The following is a 25,914-nucleotide window of genomic DNA, read 5'->3' on the forward strand; positions in this document are numbered from 1 at the left end:
ACATGTCCATTTGAGGCATTGACCTAAACATTTGTGGTCTTGTGACACCCTTAAATTCTCGAGTTTTTCCAGCATAGACCTAAATGACCCTGCAATCATACCATCATAGTTTCCAGTGCAGCCTACGAGTGCCTATACAGTGTGCATGTATATTGGTGTGTGTGTATATGTGTATATATATATATATATATATATATATATATATATATATATATATATATATATATATATATATATGTGTACATACATATTTATATATATATATATACGTGTGTATAAGCGAGCTCTAGAAGACACATACATTTTACATCATACTGTACCATACACTGCACCATGCCATTAAATTCCACTATTAGCCGCAGTGCATTCAGCGGTTACCCTGCATGCCGAAGCAGAAAGATACAATCCCACAGCTCTTCATGAACATTCACTGGTCACTCTGCACGCCAAAGGACGAAGCCATAGCTCTGCCACTGCAAAACAGTTTTCCTTGGACCTCCAGTAATCATAGTAGTATCCCGGGCTAGCCCATAAATGCCCATCGCCTACTGATGTTCTGTACAACCCTTACAGGTTTCACTTTAATATAGGGTTCTCTCAAATAGGATGGGGAGTGCTGGATCGGGTGCTGTGGTTATGTCTATAATGAGGATTCAGCTTCAAACACATTTTTCTAGCCTTCTCCCCCTTCTGTACCCATTATAGGGATTTCCAGTACCTTGAAAGTGCAGTTAAAAGGCTTTGTGATGCTGTCCGTCTGCTCCAAGCAACTTTTGGACTTTATTTCACAGCGGTCCAAACTCGAGTGCCTGTTAAAAACAAGGAAAAAGATCCCTATTCTCAGAAATCTTTTGCATGCCAAAATTCCATCACAAACCAGCATTGGCAAAGCTAATAGGTTTCGCCTCTGTGGACTCTTGTTTTTGTCAATGTTTGTTAGATATGTTACACACAGAGCTAGCAGTATGACACCGTCAACGCATAGACATGTCGCTAGCTGCTGTACAACACGATGTAAAGTATTATTATTATTATTTTTAAACTATGTGATGGACAGCATTGATTGCGTCATACTGCTTTTTTCAACTTTAAGACATGCTGCATAGCGCTGCTATGTAACGTCTAAAAACATTGACAAAAGCAATTGATTTTGCAGAAGCAAAACCTATTGGCGTCAACGCTTGTTTTTTTTAGCAGTTTTATGTAGTGCAAATTCCATCAGAGGTTTTGCAGCGCTTTACATGAGCACCAGTTACATCACAAAGGGTTACATTCATTTGTTGTTATAGGCATAACATTTAAAGAGGTCAGTTTTAAGGGTCATAAATGCGTGGTGAACACATTGGACTTACTTTCGCTGCCTCTGGGGGTCCTGTGAAGAAGCCAAGCAGTGGTCTGGAGTGGATGAAGGAGGATGTGGCAAGGAGCGAAAAAGAGAAACAAGCTGGGTTTGTGAGAAGCTTCACTGGGAGCTCCTAAAGCCTGTGCGATAAGATGGCAGGAGGTGCTAGTTTGAAAGTTTCCATTGTGATTGCCACATTCACTACTTTGTGGGTTTTGTGAGTATTCATGAGCACACTCTGCATATTCAATGCTGCTGTTAAACATGTTGGAAGCTTTAAACGAAGAACTGGTTCAGGGCAGCAGGAGTGCAAGGTCCATGAATGCAGAGGTGTGTACACCCACTTGTAGAGTTTGTGCGCCCTTTACATGTCAAAATCATCAACCTGTAGGGAGCAGAGGTGAGGGTGTGGCTGGAAGAAACGGGTGAGTGGGAGTGAGTCGAGTCTGAGGTGAGGAGAGGGAACACAAAGGAGGACGAGGCAAAGGGAGGAGGATAGTGAGGAAGAGAGGACAGTGAGGTCAAGAGGAAGGTGAGTTGGAAAACAGGAGAATGAGGCAGAGAGAGAAGGTTGAGCAGAGAGGGGAGAGCAAGGTGAAGGCAGAAGGGGGAGTTGGAGAGAGAGAGTAGTTGGCAGTGAGAGGAAGGTGAGGTGGGGAGACAGGAGGGAGAGGTGAGGGAAAGTCGAGGGTGATGCAGCCTACATACTTGTGCTTGCTGTGTGAGAGACATGCAGCAGGTGCCTAGAAACGTGCACCTTCGGAGTGCAGGAAGCTGTTGCTGTGCTGGCTTCTCTTAACCCTTATGCTACTCAGTGCCCTGTGACAAAACTTGTTTGTGCGAATATCAGGATAATAAGAATGGACCGCAATGCATATTCAGTGAATTCTTCAGATTTAAGGCAGCGCAGAGAGGCGGGCCTGGGTTCTTTTGGGGACAGCAATGGGGAAAGCATCCTAGTCATGCACGTGCACTTAGTCTGCAATCCAGAGAGAAAAACGAACAAGGTAGGCATCGGAATACAAAGCAAGACCCCAGAATTCTAAGGGGACGAAGTGGATGAGTGACACAATGTCCTGCAATCAGTGCTCTTCATAGAAGACGTACTAAAAAGAAGATACAAGCCCTTTGAGGCTGGTTAAGGCTGAACAGCGCGGCCATCTTACATCTTACTCTGCAGGGAGTGGACTAGAAAAGTGAATATGCTGTATAACATCTACTTACATTCTCACGAATACAGTCTTTTTTTGTCTTAATTTAAAAAACAAATTAGCTTTGCTACATCTTATTTAAAATTCACAGTTTGTGTTGACAGTGTGAATAGTTTAGTCTTACGTTGGAAAAAACGAAGACATCAAAGATGGACGTTGCATGCCTACCTAAAAACTGGAGGGGATTAGTCTGTGATTTTCTTACGTTGTAGATACATTTATGTAGTCAGAAAGACAACAAAAAACATACCCTTGTATGGATTGGCTGGCGTAAGAATTGCTAAAAAAAAAAAAGGTATCAGGTGAGTGAGTAGTTAGAGGAAGTATATTGGCCAGACGACAATGTCGGTGACCGGAAGGAGTACTTCATCCAAGCTCCATGCGACTGCAAAAGCACAGCGGTAAGAGTGGGAAGTGAAAGCAGACGATGTGCTGGCCAATGAGAAGCGAGCAAAATTGAGTGACCATGGAGTGGAGGAATGGTAAATTCAGGTAAGGGGTGGGTTCCAAGCCCCTTTTATATCTTTTTTTATTCACAATAGATTTCGCTAGCACAGCGCGCAAACAGACGAAATCTAAAAACAAATGAATTTTCTGGTATCAAAATTAGCCACTAACATGGTGACATGATGACATGCGCAGAAGTGGTAATCTCCTGACAATGGTTACATGAAATGAAACGGCAGGCACACTTATTTCTACATGATATTGAAGAGCACAGTGCTCACAGCAGTACATTGCCTCTCCCAGGTGCAGGGACAGATGCCTGCTTGAGACCTAAACGTGCTCAGCCCTTGATGAGATTTAGCCAGACGCAGTATTTTTTACAATGCCCAACAAATTCAGACGACTGTTAGCGCCAAGGCCGACTTAGAAAGTTTTGGTAAATGGCCAGTGTGAGTCAGCTCTTGTTAGGGTCTAGACTTGTGCGCACTTGGTAAGTCCAGACTTTTTCAGTCTTTGATAATACTCTGGCACACATAAGGCTCTCTGTGACATGCAGATACTTTTAAGTAACTTGAAAATACCCAGGCTCGTCCAAGACTCTTGATAATGCCCAGACATATTTACGGTCTCTTGTATTACTCAGCCTTGCTCTTAACTCCTGATAATGCCTAACCCAGCTGTTCACAGATGTACACAACTCTTCATACTCTTCTTTGCATCGCCCAAACTATCCTATCCCTTGATAATGACCTATTTTGCGAATTTACAATGCACATCCTAACATTTATTTTGATAATGTGCAGATTTACTCTAAGTTTGATTCTGCCAAGACTCGCCAGTTTTTCATATCTTTATGACTCGCTGTGTACTGTTGGAAGCAATAAGTATAACCCCATATTGCCAGAAACCTCACACTTGCCAACTTCCCATGCAAGAGACAGGCAGTGACCAGTTAGCATAAGTGTTGACGTGTCAGGAAACAACAATGTGGCTTGACAGTGATCACACCACAGGAAATTACGTAGTAAGTCCGTGATAAAGCTCAGGCTCATTTAGCTCTTTGCAATGTTAAGGCTCACTGAGAACCTTTGATAATGCGCTGCTCTTGTTGCCTAACTCAATCCATTTATGATAATGCGCAGACTAAGGCAGACATTTTATAAAACTTCGATTCATACAGGCCTTCTCGTTGCCTCCTTTGTTTATTCTCCTAGGAATCTTCAGAATCCACACTAATCTAGCTCTTGGTACTTTGTCGCGTACAGAACTGATTACCCGTGAGCATCGGTAGGTCTTCTAAATAAAGTGCAATGGGTTCAAAACTCAGCAGCCAGAGTGTTCCTGCATCTCAAACATTGGATCACTTTACCCGAGCTCACTGCCTGTACCCGAGTGAGGGGCAGGCCTGCTGTTTACACTTTGCATGAAAAGGCTAAGTGACAGCATGCTGTGCACACTGTCGGTGACCATGGTGAGGGATTGTTCTGCTGTACACTGCCCCATTACTAGGCTGAGAGATATACAGTCTATACTATCTATACACGGGAGAGGCACAGAATTGTGGTGTACACGGTGTCTGTAAAAGGGTCATTGATGAGCATGATGTGTACACTGTCTGTACCATGGAGAGGGATTGCTCTGCTTTAACTGTCCCTGTACTAGGCTGAGGGATGGACATACAGTATATACTGTCCGTACCTGGGAGAGGCATAGTACTGTGGTGTACATAGCATCTATAAAAGGGTCATTGATGAGCATGATGTGTACACTGTCTATACCAAGGAGAGGGATTGCTCTGCTTTAACTGTCCCTGTACTAGGCTGAGGGATGGACATACAGTATATACTGTCCGTACCTGGGAGAGGCATAGTACTGTGGTGTACATAGCATCTATAAAAGGGTCATTGATGAGCATGATGTGTACACTGTCTATACCAAGGAGAGGGATTGCTCTGCTGTAACTGTCCCTATACTAGGCTGAGAGATGGACATACAGTGTATACTGTCTGTACCTGGGAGAGGCATAGTACTGTGGTGTACATAGCATCTATAAAAGGGTCATTGATAAGCATGATGTGTACACTGTCTGTAACATGGAGAGGGATTGCTCTGCTTTAACTGTCCCTGTACTAGACTGAGGGATGGACATACAGTATATACTGTCTGTACCTGGGAGAGGCATAGTACTGTGGTGTACATAGCATCTATAAAAGGGTCATTGATAAGCATGATGTGTACACTGTCTATACCAAGGAGAGGGATTGCTCTGCTGTAACTGTCCCTATACTAGGCTGAGGGATGGACATACAGTGTATACTGTCTGTACCTGGGAGAGGCATAGTACTGTGGTGTACATAGCATCTATAAAAGGGTCATTGATAAGCATGATGTGTGCACTGTTTGTACCCTGGAGAGGGATTGCTCTGCTGTGCGGTGTTCTTTTACTAGCCTGAGAGATTGGCATGCGGTATATTCTATCTGTACCTGGTACAGCATGTGGTGTACACTGTGTCTGTAAACGGGTCACTGAAGAGCATGATATGTACACTGTCTGTACCATGGTGAGGGACTGCTATGCTGTACACTTGTCTGTACTAGGGTGAGGCACAGGCCTGTGTGTACACTTTGCGTTCAAAGGGGCAAGAGATCAGCATGACATGTAGAGTGAGTGATGAGCATGCTGTGTACACCATGTCTGTACTACGGCGAGGCAATGGCCTGTTGTGAACACTGTGCCGGCGAAAGGGTAAGTGACATACTGTGTACACTGTATGTGCTTTGGTAAAGGATTACTCTGTGTGTGTACCAAGTGATGGACATACCGTGTACACTGTATGTGCCTTGGTAAGGGATTTCCCTCTGTGTGTACCAAGTGATGGACATACCGTGTACACGGTATGTGCCTTGGTAAGGGATTTCCCTCTGTGTGTACCAAATGATGGACATACCGTGTACACTGTATGTGCTTTGATAAGGGATTTCCCTGTGTGTGTACCAAGTGATGGACATACCGTGTACACTGTATGTGCTTTGATAAGGGATATCTCTGTGTGTGTACCAAGTGATGGACATACTTTCTCTGTGTGTGTACACCAAGTGATGGACATACTGTGTACACTGTATGTGCCTTGGTAAGGGATTTCTCTGTGTGTGTACCAAGTGATGGACATACCGTGTACACTGTATGTGCCTTGGTAAGGGATTATTCTGTGTGTGTACCAAGTGATGGACATACTGTGTACACTGTATGTGCCTTGGTAAGGGATGTCTCTGTGTGTGTACCAAGTGATGGACATACCGTGTACACTGTATGTGCCTTGGTAAGGGATTATTCTGTGTGTGTACCAAGTGATGGACATACAGTGTACACTGTATGTGCCTTGGTAAGGGATGTCTCTGTGTGTGTACCAAGTGATGGACATACCGTGTACACTGTATGTGCCTTGGTAAGGGATTACTCTGTGTGTGTACCAAGTGATGGACATACCGTGTACACTGTATGTGCCTTGGTAAGGGATTACTCTGTGTGTGTACCAAGTGATGGACATACTGTGTACACTGTATGTGCCTTGGTAAGGGATGTCTCTGTGTGTGTACCAAGTGATGGACATACCGTGTACACTGTATGTGCCTTGGTAAGGGATTTCTCTGTGTGTGTACCAAGTGATGGACATACCGTGTACACTGTATGTGCCTTGGTAAGGGATTATTCTGTGTGTGTACCAAGTGATGGACATACTGTGTACACTGTATGTGCCTTGGTAAGGGATGTCTCTGTGTGTGTACCAAGTGATGGACATACTGTGTACACTCTATGTGCCTTGGTAAGGGATTACTCTGTGTGTGTACCAAGTGATGGACATACCGTGTACACTGTATGTGCCTTGGTAAAGGATTACTCTGTGTGTGTACCAAGTAATGGACATACTGTGTACACTGTATGTGCCTTGGTATGTGTCTGTACCAGGGTGAGGCTATGTGATGATGCAGAGTGGATGTGGGGCCTGCTGTGTACAGTTTGCTTGCAAAAGTGTAAGTAATGGACATGCTGTGTCGTACTATGTAAAGGGACTTTTCTGCTGTACAGTGTCTGCAGTAGGGTGAGTGCTGGACTTTTGTACGCTTGTGTCTGCGGTGTTTGCCTCACAGGGAGGGTTTGCTCTGCTCTACGCTGTCTGGTTTATGGTGAGTGACAGGCGTGCTGTACACTGTATGTATTATGATTATGCAAGAAAGTGAGAAAGATGCATTTTGTGTACCTACCAGTCTGTGCCCTTAGAAGTAACTGGGCTGGAAAGCCCTAGGCCGGGAGTGAAACTTGAACCCCCCCTCCTGTACTGTCAGTTGTCTATGAGTCTATCAGGAAGCTGCCAGGCTGTGGTCTGTGGCAAGAGAGCTCTGTTCCCCTGCTGTCTTCAAACAAACAGTTCAGTAAATCAGCCGGGAGACATTTCTAAGCCACTTTGGCAGAAGGTGAGGAAGGAGAAGGGCAGAGCAGGATCCCATTATCTGGGAGCCATTAGGACCAAACTGTGAGGCTGCCTCAGAAAGTCCCAATTAACTTTTCCATTAGTTCTGTGGAGACAACGGAACAACTTGCTGCTGCCTTCATTCGCAGGAGCCTCCCTGTCAAGCGGTGTTTCTGCACGGCACACTCTCTTGAAATTAATTCACGTCTCCCAGCCCACTCCAATGGATATACATGTAGACATATGAAACGGAGGAGTTCGTCCACCCCCTTAGTAGGAGCTAAGGACGTCTGTCTGGCATTAGTCAGAAAACATATTGTGCCCTGCCTCACCAAGGAATAGGTGTGCAATGTGTACAGAACTGCACTGGGCACTTGCTTTAATCAGTGCCTACAACTGTTGCCGCTGTCACCCATCCTCCACGGGAGAGGTGTCATAGGAGCCTAGAGGTTGGACAGGAGAAGGTTCTTAAAGAACAGCACCACCAGCGCAGGCGGGGATTCCTTCCTTTTGTATCTGAATTTTTGGCTCAAACACTCATCCCGTGTATGCGGCAAGGGGTGCGGCCTTCCTTATTCTGGGGTGAACACAAAGATCAGTGCTTCAGGAACTAGGGACAGGGGTGATGTTCAAACCGTGATTTCTTTGCCGAATCCATGCATCACAAGCTTACCTGTTGCCCTCATCACTACAATGAATGGCTGCGATGAGTTTGACAGAGGCACGTTGATGTACAAGTGTGGCAATTGAACAGGCTGTATGATGAAAAGATCAGAACTAAGGCCCTCATTATGACCCTGGTGGTCTTCTGACTGCCAAGGCCATGGTGGCAGTCTCACCGTCAACGGGCCGGCAGTAAAGACCGCCATATTATAAGTGTGTCGGGTTGGCCTCTGCCAACCCGCCACATCCCCACCTGTACCGCCAAGGCAGTTGGACCCGCTAGGCCGGAGGTTAGCATCTCTGACCTGCAGTCCAATAAAGACCGCCGGCGGTATCAGGAGTCGGCTTTCCACCGGGGTTTCCGCGGCAGTAGCACCGCAATGAAAACCCTGGTAGAAAAGCTACCAGTGACAGAAAATGTATTTCCTGTCACCGGCAGATGACTCTCCCACCCTCCTTCCATACCAGAACCCTCCACCCCCTACTAGAACAGCACCCCTCCCCCCCACTACCAGTACAGTGCCCCCTCCCCCACCAGTACAGCACCCCCTTCCCTTGCACCCTCTCCCCGCATACACGCACAGACACCTACACGCACCCCGCATACACTCATTCACGCACCCCGCATGCACTAATTCACCAACACTTACATACAAGCATTCAATTACAAGCATCCATACACGCACTCACTTCAACAATCATACACGCATTCATATATGAATACACACCCATACACACACGGATTCATACATGCATACAAACACCAACACAAAAACACACATACACACTTACATTCACACATGCAGACAACACCCACGCATACACAACACACCCCACGCTCCCACCCCCTTCCCTGTATGACGCTCGACTTACCTTTTCTGATGAGGAGGTCGTCTGGCAGGGACCGGGCGCTTCCAATGCCGGCAGCGCCCCCCCATCAGGACACCGCCAGGCTGTATTACTTCTCGTAATACAGCTGATGGATTCCTTTTGACAGGGCGGGACCCTTGGTGGAACCACCCCTGTGCCTCTGACCGCCAGCACGACTACTAGAGGATTTCCACCCAAAATGTGGCAGAAATCCTGCAGTACTCGTAATATGGTGGTCGGAAGACCGCCATCACTGGCCGTCTTCTGACGCCCACGGCTTTGGCGGTCTTGTACAAAGACCGCCAAAGTCATAATGAGGGCCAAAGTGTTTTCAAGCACAGCTCTATGTGTCCAGTGGAGTCTTTCATGCCAATAAACCAGTTTGTGCCCAGGCTCATATGGTAAATATTGCTTCATATGTGCAGGCATAGCCTCATAAGCTCAAGCATAGACTTGTTTGCAGAGGGTACCCGCTTATGCTCACGTATTGCCCCATATGCTCTGCGCAGTCTCACATTTCTTTGCACAAACTCATAAGAACAGGTATACTCACATGTACTGAATGGCAGTTTCACATGTGGTACTACACTCTAATTAATATTCCCACTCAATCTCATATGTCCAGATGCAACCTGCTGTGTCCTGTGAAAGGCACAGCCTCCTTTGAATCCAAACTCAGTGGCATGAGATCATGCATGGGACACATTCATTCACTTTCAGTGCAAAGTATCACACATGCACCTGAAAACCCATATTGTTACTTTTCCAATGTACAGACTGAACTTCTTGTTGCAGAAGAGGACATCAGATGTGGGCTGCAGGTGGTAGTGAAGGGAATTGTAGTGCCCGGAAAAGGTCAAGCAGTAGCTCATGACTTGTCCATTATCCACATGTGTTATTGTTGGAGGGGAACATATGTCTATGTTTATGTACATATTCAATATTTAAAAGACAAGCAGTGAGTGGCTGACTCGATCATCATATACTCAAGCATAGCCAAACTCTGTCCTTAAAGTGCAAGCATTGAGTACAACTCATCATGCGCTCAGATCAGGCTATGCATTGATAGTGTGTTGACTGGTTTGCCCCTGTGGTCCCAGTGGCACCAACTTTAGTCAGGCTGCGAGCCCTTTAGTGACAGGGTGGACCCTGTTGTGGCAATTAGACCGTGAAATATTGATACAATACCTGGTGAACAGGAGATCAGCCTGGTACTTCAGAGGTAGGTCCATGAGGATGGTGTTATCGTGTCGGGTGCTCTCCTTTTCAGTACTGTCACTACAATGTAATTCAGATAATAAAAAAGATATGATTGTTTTCTTTAAGCCTTTGACAGTGGTTTACCGAACATTAACTTTACAAGCACGAGGCTTTCTAAGGGGTGCATCAGAGAGGCCTCGTTAGGACAGTCTCATCAACCAGCTGCACAGAGGTGCCTGGAGGGCAATGTAACACACCAAATATCATAGAGAATCAGAGGCAAAACCTATACTGTCCCAGAACTCAATGTGCTCAAGGTCACACCGAGGTCATATTTATAAGAAAAATACATTTAAAAATGGAAACATCAAAGGGCATGGTTAACCTGTTGGCAGCGAGATGCAGCTCTGCAGTTGGCCTGAAAATAGTTTTGCTGAATTCAAAATCCAATCGAAAGGCAACCTGCAATGATAAGCAAACAGATTAGCGAGAAGTTGTCTCGTAAAGTAAGAATATATTTTCTGTACTATGGAATTGCACACAAAATGTTTGAAATCACGGTAATGGCTAAACCCATATTGATTCATTTACTGCCATTTTGCTTTCAGTATTGTGCTCATGTTAACATGTTCTGCTCTCTCACTTAAGATGTTTTCAGCCTCATTCCCATGCTTGGCACCGCTAAGAGAGGATTCGCAGATGACTAAATCAGTGTCTGGGAGCTTACTTTTCATGTTTCATTTTCAAGGTCCTTTTTCGTTCTCATGAGAAAGCTGTATAATCTGAGTTTCACTTTCTGTCATGTGTACTCTCCTCTGAAGCAATGTATCAAGAAAATTCATAAACTGGAGAGGGTTTAGCATTAGATGATCTGTGTTTAAAGGTCTTTGTTTAAAGGGGGACATGCTGTCGCTTTGCACAGCCATGCTGCATTTGTGCTTGCTTTGTTGAATGAACTTAACTTGTACGTTCTTCAGCAAGTGTGTGGGTATTTTCACAGGGCGGCTTCTTCACAATGGCAAATGAGTGTCGCCCCCTGGCTAAGCCCAGAGATGAAAGATAAAACGATATCTTATTATTGTTATTATTGTTTTGTTTTATCTTCCAGCTGCTGGCTCAGCCATGAGCAGGTGCAGGGAGGGGTGTGGCTGGGCCACAGGAGAGGGGAGTGGAATCAATGCACTAAGTGCGCTTGTGTGTTTGGACAGCCATCTCAATGCTACACAGCCGGGCTGGAGAAACTGAACAGACCCCAGGGTAGTGTCTGAGCGGCAGAGCAAGCCGCTCATACCAATCCTGGTGCTGCTTTCATGCTAGGTTTAGCATGAGAGCAGCACCAGGATTGCTGGGTAGCCTGTTCTGGTGTCCCACTGAATTCTGGAACACCAGAAGAAGAGCAGAGGAGCGAGGCGGCAGATGGCGGCGAAGGGAACAGGTAGGTTTTTTTATTTTTTTTTATTTTATTCCCCCCGTCCCTACTCTCACCCACCCTTCCCCTTGAGATCTGCTGCAGCAGTTGCTGTATTATCAATTCATCTCTGACAGTATGTAATGCTAAAACACAAAGAAGAGGTACAGGGCTGGTGGCAGCAGCCATGAAAAAGCTGACCTTCATCACAGAACAGGTACAGCTCTGGCAGCAGTAGTGCAAGCTTCTTCCCCTTACCACACAAGAACAGATCAAGTTAGTATCAGTGCAACCATCCCTTCCTCAAATAGCTGGCACACCACAGTAGCAGTAGTGCAAGCTTCCTTTCTCCTCTGACAGGCGTTGCTCGGGCAGTGGAGCAAGCTTCTCTGCCTTACAGAATGGTACCACTTGGGCAGAATACAGAGTAGGCACAAAGTGAAACAGCTGCAGTGCACGCTTCTATCCCTCATAAAACAGGAACCAACCACTCATGCAAAATTTGCATGCAGGTTATTTTAAAGAAGGTGCTTATTCGTTTGCCCCTCGTGTACTTTTAATGAGTAAGAGTGAGTGTTGCTGCCACTGTTCTCCAGAAGTTAACTTTCAAAATATCCATTGTCACTCTCTTTCACTCACTTCCACTGCTCCTGTTTTCACTCAGAGAGCCCAAGCTAGTGGGTGGGGGTGTGGTACACACAGTTCTAACTGAGCTAGTGCATCCTTGAGATTACACACACACTGGTAAAACCTGGAAGCACCGCTAACAAAATGAGGCTGCAGTTAGGGCGCTCCGTATAGGGAGATCTGTTTGGAACTCACTTAGGGTGCTGCCAGATCATTTCATCTACCTTTGTGAGAGATCCCTTTCTCCAGTGCTTAATTTGTAAATAAAAAGGTGCCAGTACCCAAAGCCTTCCTCTTAAACACGCGACTGCTGCACTTAACTGTGCGAGCACGGAATACTGAGAGAGCGTAATCCTGAAGCCATCTCGGGTCTCTTCAAACCATTTAGAGTCACTCCCCACCCCTTCGGCTCACTCTTGCAGCTTCCTGCTTTCTACCTTTGTGACGCTTTTTTCGTTTTTCTATTCCTCCGTCTTTCCCATGTGTGTCTTTTGCTCGCAGCAAATGCTTGAGGCACAAGAATAAGCCCCGGCCCTCAAAAATAAGTGCCGGTGCTCAGCACCGGAAACAATAAGCACAAATTAAGCACTGCCTCTCTCTCTTTCTTTCTAATTGGCTGGGGAAGCAGGAGCCAATCACCGTCTTGGATTATAGGAGTCCAGCACCGGCTACCGGAACAGCAGCAGTTGCACCCTGGCTTGGGGAGGAAGAGCCATGCTCTGCTCGAACCGGAAGAGTAGAACTGCAGGTTTGCAGTAGGCTCATCACAGTCATTAAGGATAGGGCTTGGGCTGCCTGGCACACACCAATGCAGTAAACTGGTGTGGTGGCACTAACAAAGCAGTGCTTAATGCAGGGAGGTTCAATGCAACGAAAAACAGCATTCACTTAGACTGCAGGCAAATCCTTCCATCTTCCAGTGTGAGACCAACCAGTGGGGGTGGAGGGGTACTATGTGAACTGTGTGGGCACTGGCCGTGGTGAAGGAGCTGAAGTGGCAGGAGTCCAGCTAGGAGGGTGAAGGTACAGCATGATTTTTGGATAGACACAAGCATTCCCACATGCACAGGGGGCTTCTGACTGTCTGCATATATGGTGATCTAAGCCTGTAGGTGCTTACAATAAGAAATATACACAAAGGCCCATATTTATGTGAAAGTAGTGCAGTGCAACACAACAAGTCACCTTGCTGTGCTGCCCTGCAACACTGGGAAAGGGCAGGAATGTGCTGTGTTTAAGTTACATGTGGCATTCCCGTCTTTCTCCACGATCTGGTGCACAATGGGCTGGCTAGCGCCAACACAGGCACCCTTGCGCCACAGTGCATGGGTGTCTCTGCTGCAGGCAGGATTGTATTTGTGCAAGAAGGGGGACTTCCTGCACAAAAACAACTCTTACAGGTATATTCCTCCATCTATGTGTGCTGCAGAATGCAGCACATATAGAAAGAGGAAGTAAAGGGGAGAAATTAGAATTCTCCTCGTTACACCTCTCCTGGGGAGGCATATCTTTTAAGGCACAGTCCCAGGTTTACCAGGTTTGGTAAATCTGGAAATGCGTAAAAACCATGGAAGTTGCATGGTAACACCCACATAACGCCCATGTAATGTCTCCCTTGCGCAGAGTAATGCAAAGCACCGATTTGCGCTGCATTACATTACTCCATATTCTTGGGGGCACTCAAAGTCCAAGGGGCCTTGCATGGCTTCAAAAATATGACTTAAAAGCTTGCGTCACACATGTACCACGTTGCGTGGTTTAAGCATGAAGCAAACCTCTCATAAATACGCTCTTGGCCTCCATCTTCTTCCAGTCACGGCTGCATTGGTGTGTGGTGCAACTCAATTATGAGGTGCAAGTTGAGAGCACGGTAAAGGTCACTGATGGGATGTAAGTGCAGGTTACACTCTCTGACTGGGCAAGTGAGCAAGGGACCCACGTCTGGGCATACCCTTCCCACTTAGGGCAACTTTAACAACATAAGAGGATGATGGACGGAGTGCTGAACAATGCAAACACTCACCCCCAGTCACAGATCTGGGTTTAATCCATCCTACTTTTGCTCAACATGCCACCCCAGTTTGGGGGTGAATGTTTGATTTGCTCTGCATTCCATCCATCATCTGTTCTTTTTGCATTTGTCGCCCCAAGTGGGAAGGGTATGCCCAGACGTGGGTCCCTTGCTCACTGCACCACTGGATTCAAGCTAGCCTAGCTGATGAAGGGTGATACCGTGAAACCGGTCCAAGGATGCTTGTTTCCAGTCCAGGGAGGACCTGACTTGGCAGTTCGGGCTGGACTGTTCCTGTGAGGAACAGGGTCAAGACTGATTTGCATATGGCTGTGTCCAATCTGGGGTGGCGTGGTGAGCAAAAAAACGATGGATTAAACCCAGATCTTTGTGACTGGGGGTGAATGTTTGATTTGCTCGGCATTCCATCCATCATCTGTTCTTTTTGCATTTGTCGCCCCAAGTGGGAAGGGTATGCCCAGACGTGGGTCCCTTGCTCACTGCGCCACTGGATTCAAGCTAGCCTAGCTGATGAAGGGTGATACCCTGAAACCGGTCCTAGGATGCTTGTTTCCAGTCCAGGGAGGACCTGACTTGGCAGTTCGGGCTGGACTGTTCCTGTGAGGAACAGGGTCAAGACTGATTTGCATATGGCTGTGTCCAATCTGGGGTGGCGTGGTGAGCAAAAAAACGATGGATTAAACCCAGATCTTTGTGACTGGGGGTGAATGTTTGATTTGCTCTGCATTCCATCCATCATCTGTTTTTTTTGCATTTAACTTGTAACTATAACCAAGGACATAAAATCTCTCTATAATTCATCCCCTTTGCATTGGTCTATTTAACCATAACACTTTCTTGTTTCCCGAGCACTTTGAACAAAGTTACTTACAGCTAGACATCATATTCTTTTGGAAGCTGCTGCAGTGTCATCATTGCTGGCTGGCAATGTTTGATGTTAAAATCAGAAATAAATGGCATTTACTAGAAGTGCAATGTGCTTTGTTCTGAACTGTTATCACTTGGGTACAAAAGATGGCTCCTGAAAGAGTGTGTGCTACCAGGAAACAAGACAAGATTGTGTATTATATTCAGTCTCGTCAGGTAAAACCTGTGCTGAGGGTGCTTTACAAGTTGTTGTTGGAGAGACAGATGCTTTGCACGTTTCGGCCGAGAGTCTGACATTTTCACAGTGATTAAACTACAGCTGTTTAACCTTCTCCTTTGTTTTAGGCCCCGAGAACAGCGCAAGTGCTCCCAACATGTCGATTATGTTTTTTTGTCGAAAATGCCTTTGATATCTCAAGGAAGGGATAGATAGTGCCTTATCCAGGGTCACACACGCCCTTAATATAGCCATATGGAAATCCATTGCTTAATTTGTAAATAAAAACGTGTCCGTGTACAAAGCTCGCCTTTGAAACACGCAGCTGCTGAATACAAATGAGCGAGCACTGAATGCTGAGGCAGCTGTAATCCTAAAGCCTTCTCGGGCCTATTCAATCCATTTACAGCCACTCCCCGCCTCTTCAGCTCACTCTTGCAGCGTTCTGCTTTCTCCCAACGCTTTTTTCGTTTTTCTCTTCCTCCGTCTTTCCCATATTAGGCCTTTGCTCGCAGTAAATGCGTGAGGCTGAAACTAAGGGCCTGATTTATACTATTTTTGCGACGCAATTGCATCATTTTTTGACGCAAAAGGGGTGCAAACTTACAAAATTCAATTATATTTTGTAAGTTTGCACCGTTTTTGCATCAAAAAATGCCGCAAATGCGGCGCTACAAAAATATAAATCAGGCCCTTAGTGCCAGTCCTCAAAAATAAGTGCCGGTGCCCCGGATCGGAAACAAGCACAAATTAACCACTGTAGGAAATCCACAGAAAAAGCGGGCATATTTTAATGTGATCCCTGAGATAAGGGAGCCCTGCTCACTGGTAGACCAAGGTGGATCTCCCATGGGGCACTGAATGTAATCTAAAAAAAAAATGGTTCTCAGCACGCTGCAAAGCGCAACCTCTGAGTGCCATCAATGGTTGATGCCTTATGTTGTGCAAGTGGCTCCAACCGAGTGTGGAGTGGAACAGGACGCTCAAGTATGGGCACCCTTTCTTGTACTTTTGGGCCCTCAAACTATTGTGAAAGACTTAGTTGAATTTGTAGTTCAATCCAGGTCCCTCATAAAACCAGTCAAACCGTCCAGAAGGCCCTGGTGGCCGTTGGCGGGCCTGGAGAACTGCATTGTATGCGTACAGTAGCACAGGAATTGGGTGCTTACCCTGTTGGGGTACACCTTTCCCTGTGCTCAGTTAGCCCTTCTCCAGCGGGCTGATGCACAGTGTAAATAGGAAATGCACTAAGAAACAGCCTTTGCACACTCCTCAGACTTGATAAAGCCCGTACATTAACCTTTTAGACCAGTAGTTCCAAACCTTTTTGACTTCCTTGGAGCCCCACTTTATCATTACTGGAACCCGGGGACGCCCACATAATCATTATTGGAATCTGGGGACCCACCACTGAGTTATTACTGAAAGCTGGGGACCTAATCTGTTAATATTATTTAACTTTCTAAGCAGTTGCGGACCCCCTGAGGAGGCATTGCAGACCCCCAGGTGTCCCCGGACCACAGGTTGGGAACCACTGTTTTAAACTATAACGTTCCCCAGATGTGACATCAGTAACCATGGCTCTCAGTAGGGTAATTAAGGACTCCTCTGCAACCATTTCTGCCATAATGGACCAAAGCTTTGATCTGTTGGCTGTATCAAAAGCACAGTTCAGGTCCATTAATACAGCACGTACCACGCCCTCTTGGCTTCTTTGTATTATCCTATCAGCATGTTTGAGTTGAGACATTTCTCAGTACTCCCCATCCTTTGACAGAAGTTGCACTGGACCTCAGACAGAATTAAATTCTCTGTGGCCCAGGTTTCCAGTCTTGCTAGCAATACTCTCTCTAGGACCTTGATTGTTGAGTCAAGCAGGGAGACTAGCAGGTAACAGCTGGGATCGTTTCTGTCTCCTTTTTTAAAAAACTGGGACAATCATGGCCTCAAACAGGAGGGAGAAATTCCATTTACCATGCCAGCCCTGACAACGTTTCTTAGTATTGAGGCACACAATGGAGTATTATGTTTACAAACATCCATTGGGACACCGTTTGGGCAGGAGCTTTTCCAAAGGAGTTTTGTTTTATCACTAGAACGGCCTTGTGACCTCAATAGGAGGGTTTAAGACACAAGCCTTTGTCTAGTCCGAAGTGCCAACCAGAGCCCTCGCGAACTTATCTTTGTAGGTTAGAGAGTAGACTTTCCTAAAATGATCCATCCACTCGTCTGCTGAGATAACACATCTACTTTTGGTCTTGGGTTTCTTTAAAAAAAAAAAAAAGAAGAGTTAACAATCTTCCAAAAGGCCTGGCTCGTGTGTGTTTACCTGCAGTCACTAGTTCATTCCAAGCTTAATCCCTGATCTCTCTCTACGATCCAGGCACTCCTTATATGTTCTTCTACACCCCTGTACTTCATTGCTCACATGTAGCTTCTTTTTTAGAGCTACGTTTTATTTATTCTGGGTTAATGAACATGCCTCATCAAACCACCTAGACGTTTTCAGGCTAGAAGGGGTCTCAGTAGATGACACAAACTCTTTTGAAGAGTTACATACAGATGCAAAATAATTTAGTATCTTTTCAGATTCTGTCCCTTCATCTAAATACACCCCATAAGCTTTAGAATTAGAGTTATATTGACATAGAAGTAGCTGAGTTGGATCTTTTTGACTTCACTTCACTGATAAACCTCTGTTCTTTGTACAAGCCATTTACCCCTGTTAGAAATAGGGTCTCTAGTACGCAGTGGTTTGCATCCTGTCCAAGCTGGGACCCCCACTCTAGTTGGGGTAAGGCTGCCACACAAATAAGATAAACCCTGCTCACTCCCTTGGTAGCTTGGCACAAGCAGTCAGGCTTATCTCAGAGGCAAAGTGTAAAATATTTGTACACACACACAGTAACACAGTGAAAACACCACAAAAGTACTCCACACCAGTTTAGACAAATAGCCAATATCCATCTGAGTAAAACAAGACCATAACAACAAAAATCTAACATGCACAAGCAAAGATATTACTTTTAAAAGATAACATGAAATTGTAGTTCCGTGAAATCAATGAAGCGCTTGACTGAGGCAAAGTACCTGAGATGAGTCAAAAACAAAGATGATGCAGGCGGCCTGGGAGGTGATGCGTTGAAAGAGCTACTGTTGCAGGGGAGGTGATGTGTCTGTTCTTTACTGCAAGACAGGGGCGACAGGGGAGGTGATGAGTCGGTTCCTTACTTCCACAGGGAAGGTGATGTGTCGTTCGTAGGCACAAAGCTTCGGGTCCTTACTGCGGCGCAGTGTTGATGAAGAAAATCTCGCCCTGGGATGATGCGCCGGAAGTCAAGCCACGATGCGTCAATCTCAGATCAATAAAGCAGGTGCTGAGTTGGAGTTAGGGTGGTGTGTCACAGACTTCAGTGTTGCGGTGCTCGAAGCTCACACAGCAGTGGTTCTTCTGATGTGCTGCGATGGAAAGCTGGGGCCTGCGTTAAAATCCGTGGTGATGGTATCAAGCAGGGACCACGCTCCAGTGCAGGCTGCTGCGATGCATTGAATCCTTCCATCGATGGGTTGATTAGAAATGATGCAGGGAGGCGATGCATGGATTTTCTCTTTGTAGCACTAAAAACTTCCTTCTAGGGCCAAGACTGGTTTTGGCACCACTTGGCAGAACAGGGCTCTGAGCAGAGGAGTCCAGGTTTTGGCAGATGAAGTCTTTGATGTCTCTGAGACTTCCTAACAGGAGGCAAGCTCATCTCAAGCCCTTGGAGAACCATGGAATGCAGGATGTAGAAAGCAAAGTCCAGTCCTTTCACCCCCAGGAAAGAAGCAGCTATCCAGCACAGCAAAGCAAAGCAACAGGCAGAGTGGCAGTCCCTCCTACAACATCCGGCTCTTCTTCCTGGCAGAATGTCCTCAGTCCAGAAGTGTTCTAACTTTTTCGGGTCAAAGCTCCAGTACTTATATCCATTTCTGTCTTTGAAGTAGGCAAACGTGAAAGAGAAGTCTTTGTTGTGCACAAGACCCTGTTTTTCTGTGCCCTGGCCGCAGACACACTCCAGGGTTTGGAGACTGCTTTGTGTAAGGACAGACACAGCCCTGTGCAGGTGCAAGTTTCAGCTCCTCCCACTCTTCTAGCCCAGGAAGACCCACCAGGATATCAGGGGTGGCTGGTGTTCAAGGGCTAAGGGGCTGCGCCCCTAGCCTTTTCTGGCCTCTCTAGTGAAGCATATATTTAATTACATGATGAAAGTTAAACATTTTCTGCACAACATTTTCAGAGTGAAAGTTGTGCACTTTGAAAAGCCCCAGTGCGCCTGCGTCAGTATGTGGCTGAAAGCTGCACAGTAGGGCTGACAGGGCTTGCCCACGCAAAGCCCTTACGTTTTCTCAGAATGCAGTGACGTCCCTGGCTTATCTCCTCCTCCACCAGAAGCCCTGATAGTAAACAGCCTGGAGCGTTTTTTGTTCAGCCCGGGTTTCTGAAAACTTCATGTCACTCCGATATTATTCTCCACCCTTTCCTATTTACTCAAATGGTGGGGTGTGATCAGAAGGGTCTACGTACCAGAGGTCACATTTTATTAAAAGAATGTGGCATTGCACAAAGAAAATCCCCTTTTCGTGCATTACAAGCAGTCTGTGGTGGAGAAATGGAATAAATACAATAAATAACTCCATCCAGGGCTCCCTGGGAGGCAGGAGTGTGACCTGAAGACCTCAAGTCATAAATATGCCAAAGACAACCCTGCACACAAGTAAGTTGGCGCTCTATCTTTTTTACAGACAATAAGAAAAAAATCTGTTCTCTCAGCTCTCCTCTCCTTTCACTGCCTCTGTAGGTGATTTCGTCTCTCAAAGGCAGTAATGGTTCCAGTAATTTATCATGGCTAGTTATTGTTTTATTTCTTCTGCAGACTAATTACGTGATATGCCATATTAAACATGTAATCTGCAGCTCAAATAAACGTGTACCTTTTATCACTGAAACTGCTGGATACTGGATGGGTGAGGCAATGTGTGTTTGTTTGAATGTGTTTGCAGGGCATGACAGAGTGGCTGAGAAAATGTGGGTGTCTGTGTATAAGAGTTGTGTGAATGGCAGTGGATGACAATGTGGATGAGTAAATGGGTAGGTGACCAAAGGCAGTGGGTGAGTAGGTGAATGGAAATACGTGGGTAGTGAGGCTCTCTCACAAGGTGAAATTCCGTCTTGTATTTGTGCCCCACCACTGCTTTCAGTCACCAGCCACCACTGCAGGATATGCAGGGCACACCTCAGCTCCATTTGTGTGACTGTCCAGAGTGAATTCACAAACAGCCCAACTGTCATCCTGATGTGTATTTCACAGCCAGGCAGAGGCACAAAATGGTTAAACGAGAGAATGGCCGCATTTTCAAACTTGCTGTTCAAGAACCTACTTCACCAAAAGATGTATTTTTAAATTGTGCGTTCTAAGACCCCAAACAACACATCTCTATCTTCTCCCAATGGGAAATTACACTTTAAAAGATATTTCAGAGCAATCCCCATGGTACCTTAAGGGAGAGATAGTCCTTGCAATAGTGAAAAACAAATTTAGCAGTATTTCACTATCAGGCATGTAAACCACACCAGTACATGTCCTACCTTTTAAATACACTGCACCTTGCCCATAGGGCTGCCTTGGACTTATCTTAGGGGTGACTTACATCTAGTAAAGGGGAAGGGTGGGTCCTGACCAGTGGATGTACTGGCCAGGCCGAAATGGCAGTTTAGAACTGCCCACACAGACACAATCAGTGCTGCAGGCACACTAGTAACATTTGATTTACAGGCCCTGGGGACACATGGTGCACTATACCAGGGACCAACTAGTAAATCAAATATGCTAATTATGGATAAACCAATTACCCATACAATTTTAGACAGAGAGCACTTGCACTTTAGCACTGGTCAGCAGTGGTAAGTGCCCAGCGTCCTAAACCAGCAAAAACGAAATTCAGCACAGGATCAAACAGGAGATCGGAAGCCAAAGGACAGGTGCAACTGGCCAAGAGCTGACAAGTATAACACTCCCTGTAGCTTTTTTTCAATTCAGACTCTCACCCAGTGCCATGGATAATGCAAGGGAGATGTGATCTCTTGTGCAATGGAGTATAATCACCACAAGTGTCTACAAAAATATAGTTTTGATGTTGTACTCTGTCTGTATTTTGCTGGGAGCCCCACTGCACATCAACAGGCATGAATGCCTCTAGTAGTCATGCGGTCTGAGGAAATAGCTGATGGGTGAAACCTATACTTTACCTCTAATCCACTGAGACCATTTTATTTTTTTGAGCAAGCTCCCTTGACTGCAGGATTTTAAAAGTTGATTAAAAGAGTGCCTACAGAGAGCCTTTGCTCATATCCCATCCAAGGCACTCTTCTCGCCATTAATATTTTGTTGAAAAGGTGCTTGCCGATTCCCTTTTTCGTAACAGCCAGTGGAAGACCATTTTTCAGATCCCATCACTCTTATCATAGTGTTGTGTGTGGGGACGTTCTCAAGTTTTATACATATGGCATAGCAGTAGGAGGCAATTGAAGATACTTTTTAAGGAAGTTCATAAACTTGTGTAACTTTGGGGAGATGTTGGGGAGGCAAGCTATGGTCATTTTGATTGGTGGGACCGGTACCTAGCCCAATCTTTTTTATATCTAGGGTTGTAGTGTAGCCATTTTAGCTACAGCTCCGTGCACGTTACTTTAACACACTAGGCCAAACCGCTGTGCACTCTAACCTAGATATATTTTATTCTGCTTTATTTTATTGTTACAATAGCCACTTTAAGGTCTTGTTTTATTTTCTGTTTATCTTCTTGTTTTCTTAAACCAGCACAATGTTCTCAAACAAGACATTCTTGCTCACTCTCACTCTGTTCTTCTTCCAAGGCTACAGCACGGTACATTGCCGGTGAACGTAGTATAAGTTTAGTCTCTGACATTCATAGAAAATACACATCCTTACGTAGGGACATTTTCTCAGAACATCAGCAGTTTTTATTATAAAAACACTTCTTTGTCCCTTAACATGTTAGAGGGAGATTCCAGCCAGAGAACCACGACTGTATGCTGATTGCCGAATGCTTCCCTACAGATACTAATGCAGACTGCAGGCCTTTGCTCAGGTATGGGGGATGATGTCTTCCCAGGGGAACCTGAAGGGCAGAATTAGAGCTTAATATGCTGTGCTCTATGATAGCTTACGTAGGAATTAGTCTATCAACCGTAGCAACAATATGATAGCATTATTTCCATGCTTCACTCTCCTCGTTACCATTTTAATATTGTCATGCTGTGTCATCCTGGTTATTGCAGCTCGTGCTTTGCTATCTAAGATGCAGTTGTTTTATTAAAATCAATATTAAAACATATACTGCCTCTATTTGTCATTTATATATGAGACTAAGGTAACTGAGAGAAACGGATGAGACCTGAGTGACCAGGGCTTCCCTGAGAAACCAATTATGTCACGCGCTCGTCTGCCCAGTCATCCCTGCCCTTGGGAGGAGATGAGGTACTGCTAGTTTTCCGGAGCAAACCCCGGGTTGGAACGACAGGTATCACCTGCAGTGGATTAGACTCAGTCCTCCACACCTCGGGTGATGCTGCCGCTAAAAATCCAGTAGACTCATTAGAATACTGAGAGCCTACGCGACAGGGTGAATGTACTATATATACCCACATAGCCTCTTGTCATCCTAACCTCACACTTAGTGCAAATGGTTGCACTTGACACAGATTCCACGTCTTGGCTGCCAAATCCTATTTTCTGGACAGTTCAGTCACTTGCCACCCCTTCCCATCTGTCTTCTATCTTATTTATCAGAGTTTCCTCAAAATGTTTGAGTTTAAACAGTATTGTATCACAAACGTCCATACGTTTACTTTCAAACAGGGTTAAACATTTTTAGCAATGTTACACATGGAATCTTGCATCCCCTTAGGATGGCAGAGTTGATAACTGATATAACTCCCTTGTTCACCATGTGTTGCAATGAAAGGCGACAGTTACCCAAAGAGCAGAGTGCCCAGTTTCAGTTAGCCGCTTTTTGGTGTTGCAAGAGGTACAACGAGTTACAGCATTTTTCTTCCTTTTTACTGGAAGGGGTCTACATGGCTGTAGACCCGAGTCTGAAATAACTAATATGAAACCATCCACCCTCCTCCATGGAAGCAGAGTGAAGTCCTGGGCAATGAAGTCCTGCCTCAGCACAGTCCTTGTCTATATTTGGGTGAAATAGTTCATATTCCACCGTGAGGCTCTAAAGCTGTAAAGAAGGAAGAGAGTGTCTTCTTGTGCCACCCACATTGTGCAGGATGAGGGATAATGGAGACTGTTGGAGATCATCAGGATGGCAGAAGCGGGGGGGGCGGAGTCTGGCTGCCGTCTGAAATGGCCGCCTCAACATAGAGCTCCGAAGCTCAAGGGGAGAGGGATTTCCCAAACAGCTGTCAAAAAGCCTTCTTGGAGTCAGAATGAAAGGAAATATACATGTGATAACAGCAACATAACTCTGAAGTTATTTTCAAAGTAAGAAATGCCAGTTAAAAGGAGTTCTTCACTGAAGCCCAGCTACAAATCACCTGAACACAGCCCCTCAGCTGAGCAAAGAACAACACTTTCTGTCAGGACACAGAGTCAGCTGCTGAAGAGATAAGGGGCTTTCTTCGTGTTTAAACTGGGAGGCTGCACCAGGGGAATTAAATTACTGTTGACCTTTGGTTGAACTCTCCACACAGCACAGGGAAGCCTCTGACAAGTCTCAACTCTGAGGTATTTTCTCTTTGCTTAACTATTCAGACTCCATTACCTGAATGAGTGTGTGGAGCAAATGCAGTTTGGAAAGTGAGTGTTGTACACCATTTCTGCAGCTGAGAGAGTCTGTGAAAGTTACTTATTCTGTCAGGAAATACAGGCAGTTTCTTAACAGATAAGTGGAATTCCCTTTCTTAAAAGTTGAAAGTTTGCTGTAGGGGAAACATATGGACTTTCACTTCTGAGGTATTTCTCTTCATTTGACAGTTTAGAGTCTGCTACGCAATTAAGTAAATGCTGGAATTCCTGTCAGCAGAGGGTGTAAAGCGAATTTGGATAGGCAGGCAAAACATGTGAGCTATTTCTGATGCACTGATTCTCAGGGACACCTGTCTGAAAGCATTCAGTCATTGTTTTTAAAATGAAAAAAAGTCTGTGGCAAAAACTAATTCTGTCAGGAAACACAGCCAGCTGCTGATGAGATAAGTCAGAAGGCTGCTGTAAGAGAAGCTGCTACTCTCAACTCTGAGGTATTTCTGTCACTTAACTGTTCAGGATCCATTACGTGATTATGTAAGCGCAGGAATTTCTTGTCTACAGGTGTGTGGCGTAAATACAGTTTGGCAAGTGAGTGTTGTACACCATTCCTACAGCTGAGAGAGTTTGTGAAAATTACTCATTCTATCAGGAAACACAGACAGTTTCTGAAGAGATATGTGAAATTCCTTTCCTTGGGTGTCGAAAGGCAGCTGTATGAGAAGCATATAAACGTTCACTTCTGAGATATTTTTCTAAATTTGACAATTCAGACTCTACTACGAAATTACATAAATGCCGGAATTCCTATCAGCAGAGGGGGTAAAGTGAATTTGGGTAGGCAGGCGAAAACTTCACAACATTTCTGATGCACTGTTTCTCAGCGACACCTGCTTGAAAACATATAGGCATTATTTCTAAAATCCCTGATGTCTGTCACCATTTACAGTGTTAATATCTACCTACTTTGTGAGTCAATTAGATATCATATTTGATTACTAAGCTGTACTTATTTATTGTCTTCTCTAACATTAAAATATATAACAATATGGCCAGTGGAAAATCTAATAGAAAGCCTTTGTTTACACAAATAGTAGGGAACACTGTACCTCCAGGCACGTCTACTACTGTCCCACAAGACATTGCTTCTATGGACCTTATTTTAAAAGAGATCTCTGCCGTGGGACAAAGATTGGGATCTATGGATGTAAAAATTTCAGATCTCGCAACAGAAATGAAGACAATACGGATGGATCTAAACTCTTTTCATACCAAAGTGGAAATTTTAGATCAAAGAACCACTTTTTTGGAAGAGAAATTAGATAATGCAGAGTATTGGGGTCCGGATATCTGGCACCTAAAACAAAAAGTTATAGATTTGGAAGACAGGGCCCGAAGAAATAACATCAGTTTTTATGGAATTGCAGAAAAAATGGAAGTCAATAATGATGTGAAGAACTTGCTAGTAACGTTAATACCGCGGCTACTGAACATATCTTTTGAGCATCCCCTTGAGTTGCAGAGAGCTCACAGAATTTGATCAAGAACTTCAACTTCAACTCTTGAATCTAGACCTAGACCGATTATAGCATGCCTCTTACGTCATGAACTGTTCCGCCAAATATTAACAGCTGCTCGTAAACATGGTCCGTATGACTTGGAAGGCCATAAAGTATTTATTGCTGCAGACTTCTCCACTGAAACCAATGCCAAACGAAAAGCGTTCCTGCAACTTAGGCCAAGAC

The 25,914-nt window shown here is 45.1% G+C and overlaps 1 protein-coding gene across 4 annotated transcripts in view; it reads right to left on the reverse strand.

Moving 5' to 3' along the window:
* Positions 1 to 25,914, reverse strand: part of ITGA11 (integrin subunit alpha 11) — a 574,736-nt gene that overhangs the window by 63,597 nt on the left and 485,225 nt on the right. For all 4 annotated transcript variants that reach the window (XM_069222912.1, XM_069222911.1, XM_069222913.1 and 1 more), the window contains 3 exons: positions 10,588 to 10,664; positions 10,191 to 10,280; positions 719 to 809 (listed from right to left, as the gene is read on the reverse strand). In XM_069222912.1, coding sequence (XP_069079013.1) covers positions 719 to 809; positions 10,191 to 10,280; positions 10,588 to 10,664 — 258 coding nt within the window. The remainder of the gene's footprint in view (positions 1 to 718; positions 810 to 10,190; positions 10,281 to 10,587; positions 10,665 to 25,914) is intronic.

Source organism: Pleurodeles waltl, chromosome 3_1 (assembly GCF_031143425.1).
Source record: "Pleurodeles waltl isolate 20211129_DDA chromosome 3_1, aPleWal1.hap1.20221129, whole genome shotgun sequence".
NCBI lineage: Eukaryota > Metazoa > Chordata > Amphibia > Caudata > Salamandridae > Pleurodeles > Pleurodeles waltl.